Source organism: Hippocampus zosterae, chromosome 19 (genome assembly GCF_025434085.1).
Source record: "Hippocampus zosterae strain Florida chromosome 19, ASM2543408v3, whole genome shotgun sequence".
NCBI classification, from domain to species: domain Eukaryota; kingdom Metazoa; phylum Chordata; class Actinopteri; order Syngnathiformes; family Syngnathidae; genus Hippocampus; species Hippocampus zosterae.
In genome coordinates, this window is record NC_067469.1 from 6,077,950 (window position 1) to 6,091,071 (window position 13,122).

At 45.8% G+C, this 13,122-nt stretch overlaps 1 protein-coding gene across 4 annotated transcripts in view; it reads right to left on the bottom strand.

Annotated features, from left to right (window-relative positions):
* Positions 1 to 12,858, bottom strand: part of LOC127592395 (glutamate receptor ionotropic, kainate 2-like) — a 76,757-nt gene extending 63,899 nt beyond the window's left edge. For 2 of the 4 annotated variants that reach the window (XM_052053110.1, XM_052053109.1), the window contains exon 1: positions 1,109 to 1,782. In XM_052053110.1, coding sequence (XP_051909070.1) covers positions 1,109 to 1,232 — 124 coding nt within the window. In that variant the 5' untranslated portion in view covers positions 1,233 to 1,782. Of the gene's footprint in view, positions 1 to 1,108; positions 1,794 to 12,480 lie in introns of those variants that run through there. The other 2 variants (XM_052053111.1, XM_052053112.1) reach the window with 2 other exon arrangements.
* Between the last annotated feature and the right edge of the window lie 264 nt (positions 12,859 to 13,122).

Below are 13,122 nucleotides of genomic sequence, written 5' to 3' on the forward strand. Positions count from 1 at the left end.
ATATATATATATATATATATATATATATATATATTCAGAAGTTGGGGGAAACTTTGCCATGAAGATGTTCCTTTAACTGTCAAAAATTAGGGCTCAGCAGACATCCTGACCTCGACTCGGAGGTGGCTCATCAGGCCGAGGTCGCACCAGCGAGACAAACCCGGCTCATTGTCATAGCGGCGGCTCGCGCAGACGTCGCATGACTTTCAAATAGGGGCCTCCAGGGTGAAGGGGGCGGGGAGGGATTGCAAGGACGTGCTGTCAACGCACGCCGACACCGACTGTCACCCCTGTCACTCTTGAAAAGCGCTCTATCCGCGCCGCGGTGTGCGCCACCAAGAAACGGACGGACACAGCGAAGATGCTGCGAGGCTAAACAACACAACTGCTGGTCTGCATTAATTATAGAACTCAATGCTCCATGTGATTACTTTGGAGTGTGGCACTTTTACAATACCTTCCAATTTAGCCAATTAGTTCCAAAGGCATGTCGATGCCAATAACATTAAGTAGTAGAGTTGCAGGTGGGGATGGGGCGGTGGAAGGTGGTGGTGGTGGTGGTGGGGGCGGGGGGTGTCACATTGTATGCCAAGCCAATTGATTGCGTAGATACACACCTGAGCTCTTTGTTTAAACAGACATTTCCTGCAGTGGACGTGTTGGCTTGTCCGAGTGAGGAATTGACCAATTAGAGCGTGACAAAATATACCTGTGATGTCTTACTAAAGACTTTAAAAAGCAGGACAGTGACAATCATTTACAAAACAAAGAAGTCCACGCATCCTTCATTAGGTTCGCGGGTGAGCTGGAGTCTATCCCGACTGACTTGCGGTGAGAGGCAGGGTACACCCAGAACTGGTCACATTTGAAAAAAAAAGTTTGCTGGGTTGAAAAAAAAGAGATAGACAGACACACACACGCGCACACGTAGCATTGCGCGAGAAAGTAAAGCAGCAGCAACAGGGCTTTGCCAACTCTGGTTGGGATGGGGGGGGGGGGAACGAGCCTCAACAAACCAGTTCCACCCCCTCAATGTCATTTCAATGTGGCCCAGCGCACACGCGCACACATTGTTTACAAAGCCAAGTGTAAAGAAGTGGAATCTTACCAAATCTTAGCACATGCGGCATCCCGCGAGAGTGACCGAGAAAGAGCAGCAGAAGCGGAATGAGGCTGAGCTTGGACCTGACAACGACACTGCTTATCATCAGCGGACAGGAGGTAATCTTCATGTTGTTTGCGGGGGGGTGGGTGGGAAGAAAAAACAAAACAAAAACAAATGCACGGTGGTTTTTTTAAAATCCCGCCTGCGCGCGTGTCCGAGCTCCCTTTCCTTGCGATGCACGTCGCTGTTTCTTTATTTTGGAGATGGCCGAGTGAAGCTCACGGCATGGTCACTCGCGCTCTCCCAAAATCCATTAGCAGTCCCGGCATGGTCCTCGTCTTATTCACTGCACCAACACGCGGCAATCCTTCGGCTCGAGGGACGACGGGACATCCATGTCGAGGGGGAAGAGGGGGGGGTCCGGTTTGGGGGGTGGGGTGGGGGGTGGTAGAGGAGGAGCGCGTTGCTGTCAGTAGCGCCGGCGGCAGGGGGGAGAAGGAGCCCGAGCATGGGCTTGTAAAGGTAAGGATGTGGGAACGGGGGATGACGAGCGCCAAGCAGAGGACGCGGCAGCGATATGCAGCCCCCCACCCCTCTCCACCTATGAGGCACTGTGGCTCGCATGCACTCCCGTTCTACTGCACTGCTGCACAGCCTGTGACGTGGTGCCAAGGTTAGTGGAGAGAAAGGGAGAAGAGAGCGGGAGAGAGAGAGAGAGAGCGCGTGGCGATGAAGATGAAAGCGGGAGGCAGATCACGTGTGACAGCGATAAACAGAAGAGAAAGTCAGAATGTTTATCTCCAGCAATCGTTATGAAGAAGTACATCTGGATTGTCTTTCACAAAGTTCAGAGATTACTAATCTCCACTTCGGGCTTCCAGTCTGGGAGTTTATACATTCTTTGCCTCCACATTCGCAAAACATGCAACTCGGAGTCCTGCAATTCGAAAAAGTGGTACACAGCAATCTGAGGGAGAAATGGTATTGGACCGAAGTGGGAATCCTTGTCGCGCTATACTTAAGAGTCACTCAATTTAAGGTTCAAACTGTGCCTAATATATCAGTGACATATTTTAAAAATGTGCCGAGTTCAGTTCAGTTGTGTTTAACTTACAAGGCAAATCGTGTTACAGTTTGCTAGAAAAATGTACAAATTCCAATTTTGATTTTGATGCGGGACACTTAAATGTCGGAGCTGTCCTGATTCCGTTTTTGTTGTTTCACCGTTTACTGTCATGCTTCTGTTCCCGTTTCTGACCAACAGGTGGCGTTGGAGGGCTTCTCCTCCAGCCTCGCACCTGTTGGTCATCATGTCATCAGCTTTTTCCGGGACTGCCGCTGCCTGTTGTAAGTCATACAATACGATCTTTATCACTAAGTACACTTTTTGTATCACTGCAAATAAGAAAATTGAAGAAAAAAAAAATCGATCGGATCCTAGTGTTTGTCATTCTTTATTCAAACACCGTATTTTCTTTCCACGGGGGAATGACGGTTTGCAATGTTAGAAACATCCACTCGGTCATTCCACAGAAAGGGAAATAACATTTCATTCATTCATTCATTCATCTTCCGAGCCGCTTGATCCTCACGAGGGTCGCGGGGGGTGCTGGAGCCTATCCCAGCCGTCTTCGGGCAGTAGACGGGGGACACCCTGAATCGGTTGCCAGCTAATCGCAGGGCACACAGAAACGAACAACCATTCGCACTCACACTCACACTCACACCTAGGGACAATTTAGAGTGTTCAATCAGCCTGCCACGCATGTTTTTGGAATGTGGGAGGAAACCGGAGCACCCGGAGAAAACCCACGCAGGCCCGGGGAGAACATGCAAACTCCCCACAGGGAGGCCGGAGCTGGAATCGAACCCGGTACCTCTGCACTGTGAAGCCAACGTGCTAACCAATGGGCTACCGGGCTGCCGGAAATAACATTTGACCTATGCAAATGAAAGGCCTCGCAGAAAGGGACTGTTTATTACTCGTGTTTACGTTTCAAACAACAGCGGCAACCACGGAGGTGGTGAGAAGGCTTATCGCTCTGATTAACGACTTCAAATAGCGGATATGTCGCGCCGAGATGCCGATCTACAGTTCCAGCATGCGCCTACATGTTATTGATTGAACACTACCCCGCACCTTATCAGCATCCAACCCCCTATGAACATCTCCTAGTGGGTCGATGGACCTCCGCTAAGGATATGGGCAGCAGCCCCGCTACCAAAGATCGGAGTTATATTTCACCCCAAGAAATACGTGAAAGCAGCTCTTGGACCGATGGGGATTACTGAGGTATGAATAACTTACAGTGTGGAATCTTGACACGACGTGACGGAAAGACATTCTTTTCAAGGAACTCAATCAAGTTACTTTGTCTTAATTGGAAGACAATGTAAAAATGCAACAACAACAAAACAACAACAACTAAACGAGAGTCAGCTTCAGAATTATGTTTCCAAAGCTGCCATGAGCCAAATTACCCAGAAAAAAAACTCTTCTGGGTAATTTCAAGTTATTAATAATTCATGTAAGTAGCATGCAAATGATGTCTCACAATAGCTATCATTTGATCATGGAATAGAACAAATATCACGATGCAGCACTTATTTCTCGAACTGTGCGTTTACGTTTTCAATTGATCGCGTCTACAACGTTCCAAGGAAATCGCAATGTCCCATCATCGCTGAGCTATTTTTTGAGCAGTCTTGTGGGCCTTGAGGGCTTACTTGGCACGCGTTGGCGCCACGTTCGTGACATCTGCACGAGCTGAATTAAAAAACAAAACAACAAAAAAAAAATGTATGTATTATAATATCAGTGTGAAAACTGTGCCTTTAAGAGGCGGGGCTTTGTGGGGCTAGCATTGGCTGAAACTATGGAGAGTTTGCATGTGAGTGTCTGGGTGTGAGCTGTGGTCAACAGCAGCTCCATGTAAATGTTTGTGTATAAGCATAGCGCCATTGATCTTTTTTTGGGGGGAAATTTTTAAAGACGCGTACACGAGCTAAATTAAAAATTAGCCGCTATGCTAAGTTTGTTGCCAAACTAAATTGCAAATCCAAACAACACCTGATATTTCCTGTGCAGTCTGAAGCTAGCGGAATCCACATTTTTTTTACAACGCAACCCTTCCTTAGCGTAATGCGCCTTATCGCCGGAATTTGTCCATTTTTAATCGGAATTTGCTGAATCATGAAAAAGAAAATGCAATTGTATCATGTGATGAACACTCACTTTTCATCATGAGCACACCGAGATGACGATATGTGTCAAGAAGGACATCCTGCTGACGCCCACCCCTATTTTTTATGTTTTTTTTTACTCGAAAGGCTGCATAAGTGAAAAGAAAAAAAAAAGACAACACATTTTTAGTAGTCGTAGTAATCCTGGTGGTGCATATGGAAATGAGATTCCCTCGCAACGGGATCACAAATGCGGCATGAACATTGACGTTGAGCGAGTGTCACTTTGCGTGGGTCTGCACGGTGGCCATCTGCACTGTCGGAAAAATCAAAAGAGAATGGGAGCCATCGTGTCGCCATCTGGGCCATTTGCATAATTACGGAGAAGTTGAGGATTTAGGCACAAGTCGGCGGAGCCTCACAAAGTATGAAAGGAATACTTATTGCGCGCCAGCAGAAGAACTGGTCCTCTTAAAGCCACAGCAGCCTCGAGTCCAGAAGTCGCCGGAGAACGAGTTGGGGGACTGATTCAAGTGAAGGGCTACTAGTCTGATGCATATTTTTGAAAAAAATGCAGTTCTCCATTTTGCCAGCTGTCTATGATGTTCTGTGACTCAATAAGTGCCAATCCTATAAAAATCAACAGCGCGTTATTTTCTATTCCCAAAATTCTAGCTTCTTCCACGCTCATAATCTGCAGTCGAACATGGGCACTGGTTTCTGACCCAAAAGTGGACAAAACATATTTTTATTATTAGTAACTCAACTCATTATTATTATTATTATTATTAAAAAATAATAAATCCTGAGGGCGGCCCGGTAGTCCAGTGGTTAGCACCTCGGCTTCACAGTGCGGAGGTACCGGGTTCGATTCCAGCTCCGGCCTCCCTGTGTGGAGTTTGCATGTTCTCCCCGGGCCTGCGTGGGTTTTCTCCGGGTGCTCCGGTTTCCTCCCACATTCCAAAAACATGCATGGCAGGCTGATTGAACACTCTAAATTGTCCCTAGGTGTGAGTGTGAGTGCGAATGGTTGTTCATTTCTGTGTGCCCTGCGATTGGCTGGCAACCGATTCAGGGTGTCCCCCGCCTACTGCCCGGAGACAGCTGGGATAGGCTCCAGCACCCCCCGCGACCCTAGTGAGGATCAAGCGGCTCGGAAGATGAATGAATGAATGAATAAATCCTGATGTGATACAGAAAAAGCAAGGGTGGATTCGTAATCAGCGGCAAAAATAAATAAAATGTTAAAAATCATCTCTGATTAAAAAATAAAATAAATGATTGTGAGCAGCGTGGGTACATTAGTAGGCAGCCGGACCAAATTCTTGATTATCCTTGAGTGAATCTCACCACCAGGCTTTCAGATTGTCTCCTCGAGTAAACAGATGGCACCGGAGATGCTTTATGAATACACAGATTCCAGCAGCTTTGCATCTCCCCGAGTTGGCTGGCACAAGAGTGGATCCACTTATCCCAAATGGGAAGGCTGAAGCCAGCATCTCGGTGAAACTTAGTGCCGAATGCTCGCATATTTCACAAAAAGCGCCTCGCATACACGATGGGGGCTTGCATCTTTCTGCTCAGCTCGGGCGAGTGTAAGGATGATAGATGAGAGCCAAAGTGTTGTGTACTCAGGTAGGGATGGCATAATGCACCCGAATTTCTCAGCTCATTATACTGCAGTCGTTACATCAGGGGTGTCAAACTCATTTCACATTGTGAGCCACATACGGCCTCGGTAGATGTCAAGTGGGCCGGACTATTCAAATTAGACCATACTCTGCTAGAAATAACCAAAATATCATGTATTTCCTTCGTTGGAAAAAGCTTGTCGCTTCTCGGGACATACAAGTTCAGCCGCCTTCATCGCGCATCGTTTAACAAAGTCACCGTCGGAATACGGCTTTGATGCTAATGCTATTTTGCTAGCAATTAGGTAGCTGGCTTTTACTGCTGTGTCGGGTCCGTCTCGGTGACAGACGGAAACGGCTGTTGTCTTCCTCTCTGATCAAAACAATGTTGTCTTCTACTCTGATCAAAATACTGTTCCCCATAGCGTGTCTTTTATGTATTTTTTCCCTTTTAAATTATTCTGCGAGCCTCCTAGGGGGGCCAGTTCTGGCCCACGGGCCGTATGTTTGTCACCACTGCGTTACATGGATGCTCGGCGTCGCTACGTTGGTCAGTGTTGGAGTCATTCAAGGTATATAGGACAAGCCTTCCCAGGTGGCACATTAAATTCAGAAACCGTGTAAATATAGACGGACTAATATAGTCAATCGGTATATTCAACATTTTCGTACGAGGATTAAAGTGGTTAACTACCAAGAGAGCTTTAAGTTTGATGACGGACGACAAAGGCGCAACACAGAGGTGAGTCGGCATTCGTTTTTTTTAAAAAAAAAAAAAAGAAGAGACAAGAAGAAAAACATTTGTGTATCTAATTGGAAGCCCTTCGCATTAAAGTACCCACAAAGTAAGTTGCTGATCCCTGGTGTGTCCTAATGATTTGCTGCAAACACTTACAAATGCTCCATGAACCAAAACGGTTGATGTGCTACCAGTTGTTTACGTCCCCGCTGACTGAGTTACATTGAGCGGCGCTCTCCGAGACGGCCGTGACTTGCGGGGAAGCGATCCTGCGCCATTCGAGGGGCTGTATCCCATTTGCATCCCCCCCCCGATCAAACCGTGCTACTTTTGAAGGAGACTGCAAATGAGTAGCGTTTACACACATGACGTGAGTTGTATACACGGCCGCTCGCCTATATGAGTCGGCGGCTGCGTCGTCTCTAAAAAGCATTGTCACGCCGCAGAATGCAAAGGGGGACTTTATGCAAAGGCGAGATAACCGCTGCTGAAAAGCCTTCAGTCGCACTCTGTGTGAGCGTCTCTCACTCTTTCTACCCCCCTCCGTCATCCCTCCATCCGTCCTCCCTCGCTCACTTGCCCAGGCACGCCGGTGGAAAACAGCACTGGCGCACACGGAGATGAGGGCTGCCATGGAAACCAGAAGCTGATGCGCTTTGAATGGTAAGCCCTGACAGAGAGGACTTTCATTCACTTCAATTGCCCTGCGCTAACGGCCGCTGCATTATTCAGTATGTCACAACTGCATTTTAATAACGAGTGTCCTCAAAAGCTAACAAGCGTCCTCCTCACCTGCCTGTTCTGTCGGCGTGACTGCGGGTAAAGATGGCCTCGCTTCGTGACAAGCTGAATTGGGAGCTTTACGCAAGACTGTCACTGGCCTGTTGAACACACCCTTACACACACACACACAAAGAGTTTTGTTTTGGAACGGTGAGGTTAGCAATGAGTGTATGCCGCCGCTCTATTGTGGTTCATCGTTTGCAGCCATGCTATATCGTAGATCATTAATGGGTTTTTATGGTACACAGACAAATGAATAGAGTTAGCGTAGTACAAAGGCCAGGTTCACACCACCACAGGATGCGGTGCCCAATTTGGATTTTTATTGTTGTTGTCAAATCCAATCTTTTTATATACTCATCCACATTACAAAAACGTGACTTGTGAAATGCGAACGGAACCCGGCCGCGATGCGGCACGCATGACGACGTCCCAAGCGGTGTTTTCGGAAGTAAACGTGGTTCAGCACTGTTGAGGGGAGCGATGCGGGAAGAGGTAGAACTGTTTTGGTGAAATGAAAGGATGCTTGGGCGGCACCGTGGTTCATTGTTTGACGACTGTGTCCGGATTAGCGTTCATACTGCAGACACAACACATGCGTATCGAGAAAAAAATCTGGGAAATACAAAGGGAAAGTAGTCGAAGAAATACTGCATTGCCCAAGCTCAGCGTTGAGTACACCCACACAGGGACTTGCGATCATACATATGGAAGTTGAACATTTTCCGACGGATTTGCGAGTAGATTGGGAAGGAATAGTCACACCTAGCATACCCACGACACAGGATAATCTCTCAGGCGAATCTTTGCGAGAAATCCAAAACGTCGGTCTCCACTGACTGTTACAGGGAGAGGAAAAATGCTCACATTCAGCCCGATAATCGATATCTCACTTTAGTATCACAGCAAAACAAATCATTTGCTAAAAAATTTAATTAAATTAAAAATAAGGAAAACCATGAGAACATTTCCGACAGCTAGCAGGCGGCGCATAAAGAATCTAAATTGTTTTGATTATTTGTTCTGTTCAGGTCAAGTGTTTGCTGTCCGATTCTCACACAGCAAGCTAAACCACTGGGCCGTTGAATTGACGATCTGCTGTGTCGCCACCGGAAACATCCGAAAAAGCAACAATATCACAGTGAGTGGCGAAAGACAACGTCCAAAGAAATGCTCTCAATGACATCTCAAGGACCTCTGTGGGAATACATTCCTAAGAAATGACAATTAGGCAAGTGAGACAGTTATTAGGACCTCTCCGCAAACTGTCACTTCCTGTTAGTGCTGACACATGCCTGAAGACCCATCAAGCCAACCCCCCCCCCCCCCCCCCCCACCCTCCACTGCTCGCTGCAACCCAACAAAACCGCACCACCCTCGGGCAGGGAGGAAATCTTGCAAACGGAGTTGCCTCATTATTTTGGCATGTGACAGCCACTTGCAACTTTGCAGATGGTATCTCCTGTACGTATGTGAAGTATATACGTCTGGGCGAATGAATCGTGGCCGAATCAAACCCATTCGTCGTGTATGCGAGTGCGGGGTAGGAACCGCAGTCTCACTCGCTTGACACCTGCATTTGAAAAAGATTCTGTTTGAGAGTGACGTCGCCGCCAGACGATTGCCTCCGAGGGGAAAGCTGGCGGAGCGATTGGGTGTACTGTTGCGTACGCTCATAGTACAGTCCAGTAATTATGCTATCGTGAATATTTCATCTTGAAAAATTTTTTTTAAAAGGAAATTTCAGCAATGCAGAGGTGCTGAGTGTTTGTGGTAAGGAGTCGGTCGAATCAGCTTGCTTGGAGGTACGGTGTTGATAGGGGTCAGCCCTTCAAGGCCTGTTTCATTTCAACACATTCAGACAGCTGTTAAATGGAAGTCATTTATTCATAACAAGCGTAGAGCGTCCATGGCACCTTGACAGACATCTTTATTGCTGCCTTGTGTGGCCAAGTCAGTACGTCTGTTTTCCTGAGTGGTCTTGCAATCAATATTTGCAATTAGCTTGGCATTTCTAAAGCCTGGAACAGTTGTAAGGCAAATGCACGCGGAGCACAGACGTCCAATGAAAACAACACCTTTGGTACCGTTTCATTTATTGATAACGTACCCGCAATCAGGAATTGGAAATGGAGCCGAGAGTGCAAAATAAAGAGCGACGGATCAAAAACCATCAAAATGACGGCTACCTAACACTATTGATGCAAATATTACAATGGGATGACTGTTGCAAATGTATCAGATCATCCAAGGAAAGAGATAGCCGAACAAAACCCAATTGTTTGATGGCTCAATTTGCGCACAGAAGTCTGAATATTAATATTTGCTTCTGTTCATTTCAACTCATCTTTTCTCAGCCTTGCAGTTTCGGCTCTTCAGTAAACATGCACACATGCACGCGCTCACGCACACACACACTCAGCAGAAAACCAGCTTGATTCGGTGGAGGATGGCTGGTGTCGGACTAGAACCTCAGCACAGGCTGGTCTGCAGGATAAGGATGTCCTTACAAGGCAAGTCTCAGTGTGAATAATGAGGAAACTTGTGTGTGTGTGTGCGTGTGTGTTCGTGTGTGGGAGAGAGAGAGAGAGCGATAGCGATAAGGAAAGTCTGAAATGGAACCAGAAGTAAAATGTAAAGAATATGGGCACATTCATTCAGCTGCTAATATGTTGTGGTTTTGCAATGGAAACGTAAATCAATTTACTACCGTATTTTCCGCATTATAAAGTCGCACCTAAAAGCATTTAATTTTCTCAAAAACTGCCAATGCGCTTTATAATCCAACGCACTTTATTTAAGGATTAATGTTCTGATTTCTTTTACGTAGTAATGTTCTCTGTAACGTGCTTCGTGACCGCTACAGCTGTTGTAAAAGCTCTTTATAAATAAAACTGTATTGTATTGTGTTGTATTCCCTTTGGCATAGCTCCATCTAGTGGTTGCATAATGCATCTGCAGCAGCAACTGTAGTTTCTATTCAATTCTATTTCTATCCTATATATGGGCCTTAAAATGCCGTGTAATGGGACTTCGCCATCTAACAGTGCCAAAATGGAAAGAACTGTTCGTACCATTGAATGTGACTTGAAGCAAAATGGGGAAGGACACTTTTTTTTTACCGACCGAGAATCGGCAACACCTTCAAGCAAACAAAGTAACTTGCAATCAAACAATCTGCTCAACTCGTTACAACACAAGTCACACATTCATCTGCACGAGAAAGCACAAAAACGTTTGCCAAACAGATGGGTTTGAATATTTATGCTTCGAAAAGGCAAGTGATGTGTATAAATCCAACAGCACGCAGGCACTGCCTGGAAGCCTATTGATGTGTTCACCACCATATCGACAATGTCCGAAGATAACGTCGGATGTGCGCGAACATCAAAAGTCAGACTTTTTAGACGCTGAGATTGGTTGCGTTTTTACTATTATTTTATATTTATGCAGGTAACAAAATAATGCGTCGGAGATCAAGCTCTTTGTGTCAAGACGATAAAAACTCAATTTTCATATTTCCTCTCTTTCAATGTGAGCCGAGTATGACACGATGGTCAAAATCAGAATTGTATTTTTGTCTTTGTGTTTTTTATGGCTGGTCGGGGGGGCAAAGTACCAATTTTTGGGAGGTCTACTCAGCACAGATGTCACAACAAACAAACTGATCCAAGAAGGGAGAGGGATACGCTGTCCAATTATTTTCTCTGCCGCTCACAAGATCGCCCGTTTTGTATGTCGTCGAACGATGGTTAGAGGCCAAAGCAAATCATGGTAATCGGGCGGTTAACGGAGAGTTGGTGGATAACGCGCCGATGTACTTCGGGGCTAGATTTGCCGTCAAAGCCAACACCAGACTTTGCATAGTCTGGCAGAGAGTGTCAACAGACCAAAGTACTTGTGAGCACTCGATTATTGACAGCAGTGCTGCTTGGAGCGAGGTGGGGGGGGGGGGACGGGGGAGAGAAGGGGAACGTGGACTAAAACAAAGCACCAGGCACATCACACTCAGGCTAAAAGGATTGCAAGTAACAAAACAGCATTCGGGGAACAGATGTGACCCTGATGGATGGATCCGTCCATACACTGAAGCGAATCACTAAATTAGCCTTCAGATGTTGGTTTTTCAAGTGAACTCCCATTTTTCGTGGGGCTATGCTCTAGTTCGGATCGCAATAGATGAAAATCCACAGTATTGACTCCAGGATGAAAAAAAAAGCCTTTCTTAACCCTTTTCATGCAACATGATAAGCTGTCGACTGTAGTAACCGCTGTCCCCAGAAAGGGTTACAATATTTGACCGCGTGTCACATATACACCACAAATTAATGGATTCTCATTTCAGAAATCAATAATATGGTGATTGCAAAAAAAAAATACAAAAAAAATGTTGGGATTGATTTCAGCAAGGAACATGGAAGTTGATTTGCTTTCCCGGGCCACAATAAATGATCCGGATCAGGCGCCCCCGGGCCTTGAGTTTGACACCTGTGTTGTAACCTGATTTATGATTTGCTGATTTATGTTCACGCCACACTCGGTTGGTCGAATTTTGTGCGATTGTCGTGGCGAGGACTCAAAGTCAAAAAGTTTCATAAGTTAACAACATTAATTAACGTAGAATTTTTCAAATTAAATCATGGTTCATCTTTTTGTCTATTATACAAGACCAAAATCATATTTTTGGTCATCATTTATCATGTATCTGGTCATGAAAGTTTTTTTTTTTTAATTAAGCTTTCAAACATAACTGCATATTAATCACAATCCCTTTTTTTGGGGCGCAATTATTTTTCCTTCTGCCAGAGTTGTTGACATTGCAGTTGTTGAAGCACATATGAATTAATGTTCGCATACAGGTTTGTTCTTAATGAATATGCAAAACAACATGATTCTCGATAATTCGATATCCTGAACCCGTTCATTAAAATTCCACGCCACGGCCCACAATCCCGTTTGCACTCAAATCCAATTCAAACAATCCTTTGGCATGACTAAAAACATTTCCGCCCTCGGTGTCCAAACCAAAAGTGCCTTACCTGTGTTGGAGATCTTCGCAAGTCGTCCGTTCCCGATGCATTCCCGCATGTTCCAGCACCCCAAAAAAATAGAACAAAGAGGGGGTTACATACAGTTTGTGCTCACCTTGTACCTCACCCGCTCCAATCGTTACGATAATGTTTGGGAGGTACCCAGCGGTGGCTCCAGACATTCGAGTTGTACAGATTACAGCTGACATGTTTCCATGCAGGAGGTCAGCTATTGTGACTGCGGTTATTATATTTCAGGCGGCTTGGGGAGGCCCGCAGAAAGAAACCCGGCCTGACTAATATGACTTATCAGTGTGAAAAAGACTCCTTCTATTGTTCTCACTCGCTTGAATGGGTTCAGGAGAAACATCTCAGGGGTTCTGCTCTTAACGCCCCTCCGCTTTCCATTTCCGTACTTATATGAGGAGAGATGAGCAACAGAGGTTGGGGGAGGAGGGAGGGGGTTGTGCGCACACAAGACGGCGGGAATCACACTGTGAAATGTGATACTTGAATAAATGTGAAAGTCGTTGCCTTGGCGAGAATACAGAAGCATGATGTACGAAATATTAACCCTCGATCGGAAATGTTAAAAAAAAAAATTATTTAAATTGGGCTGTTTGATACCACGTTTTTGTCTCACTGATACCA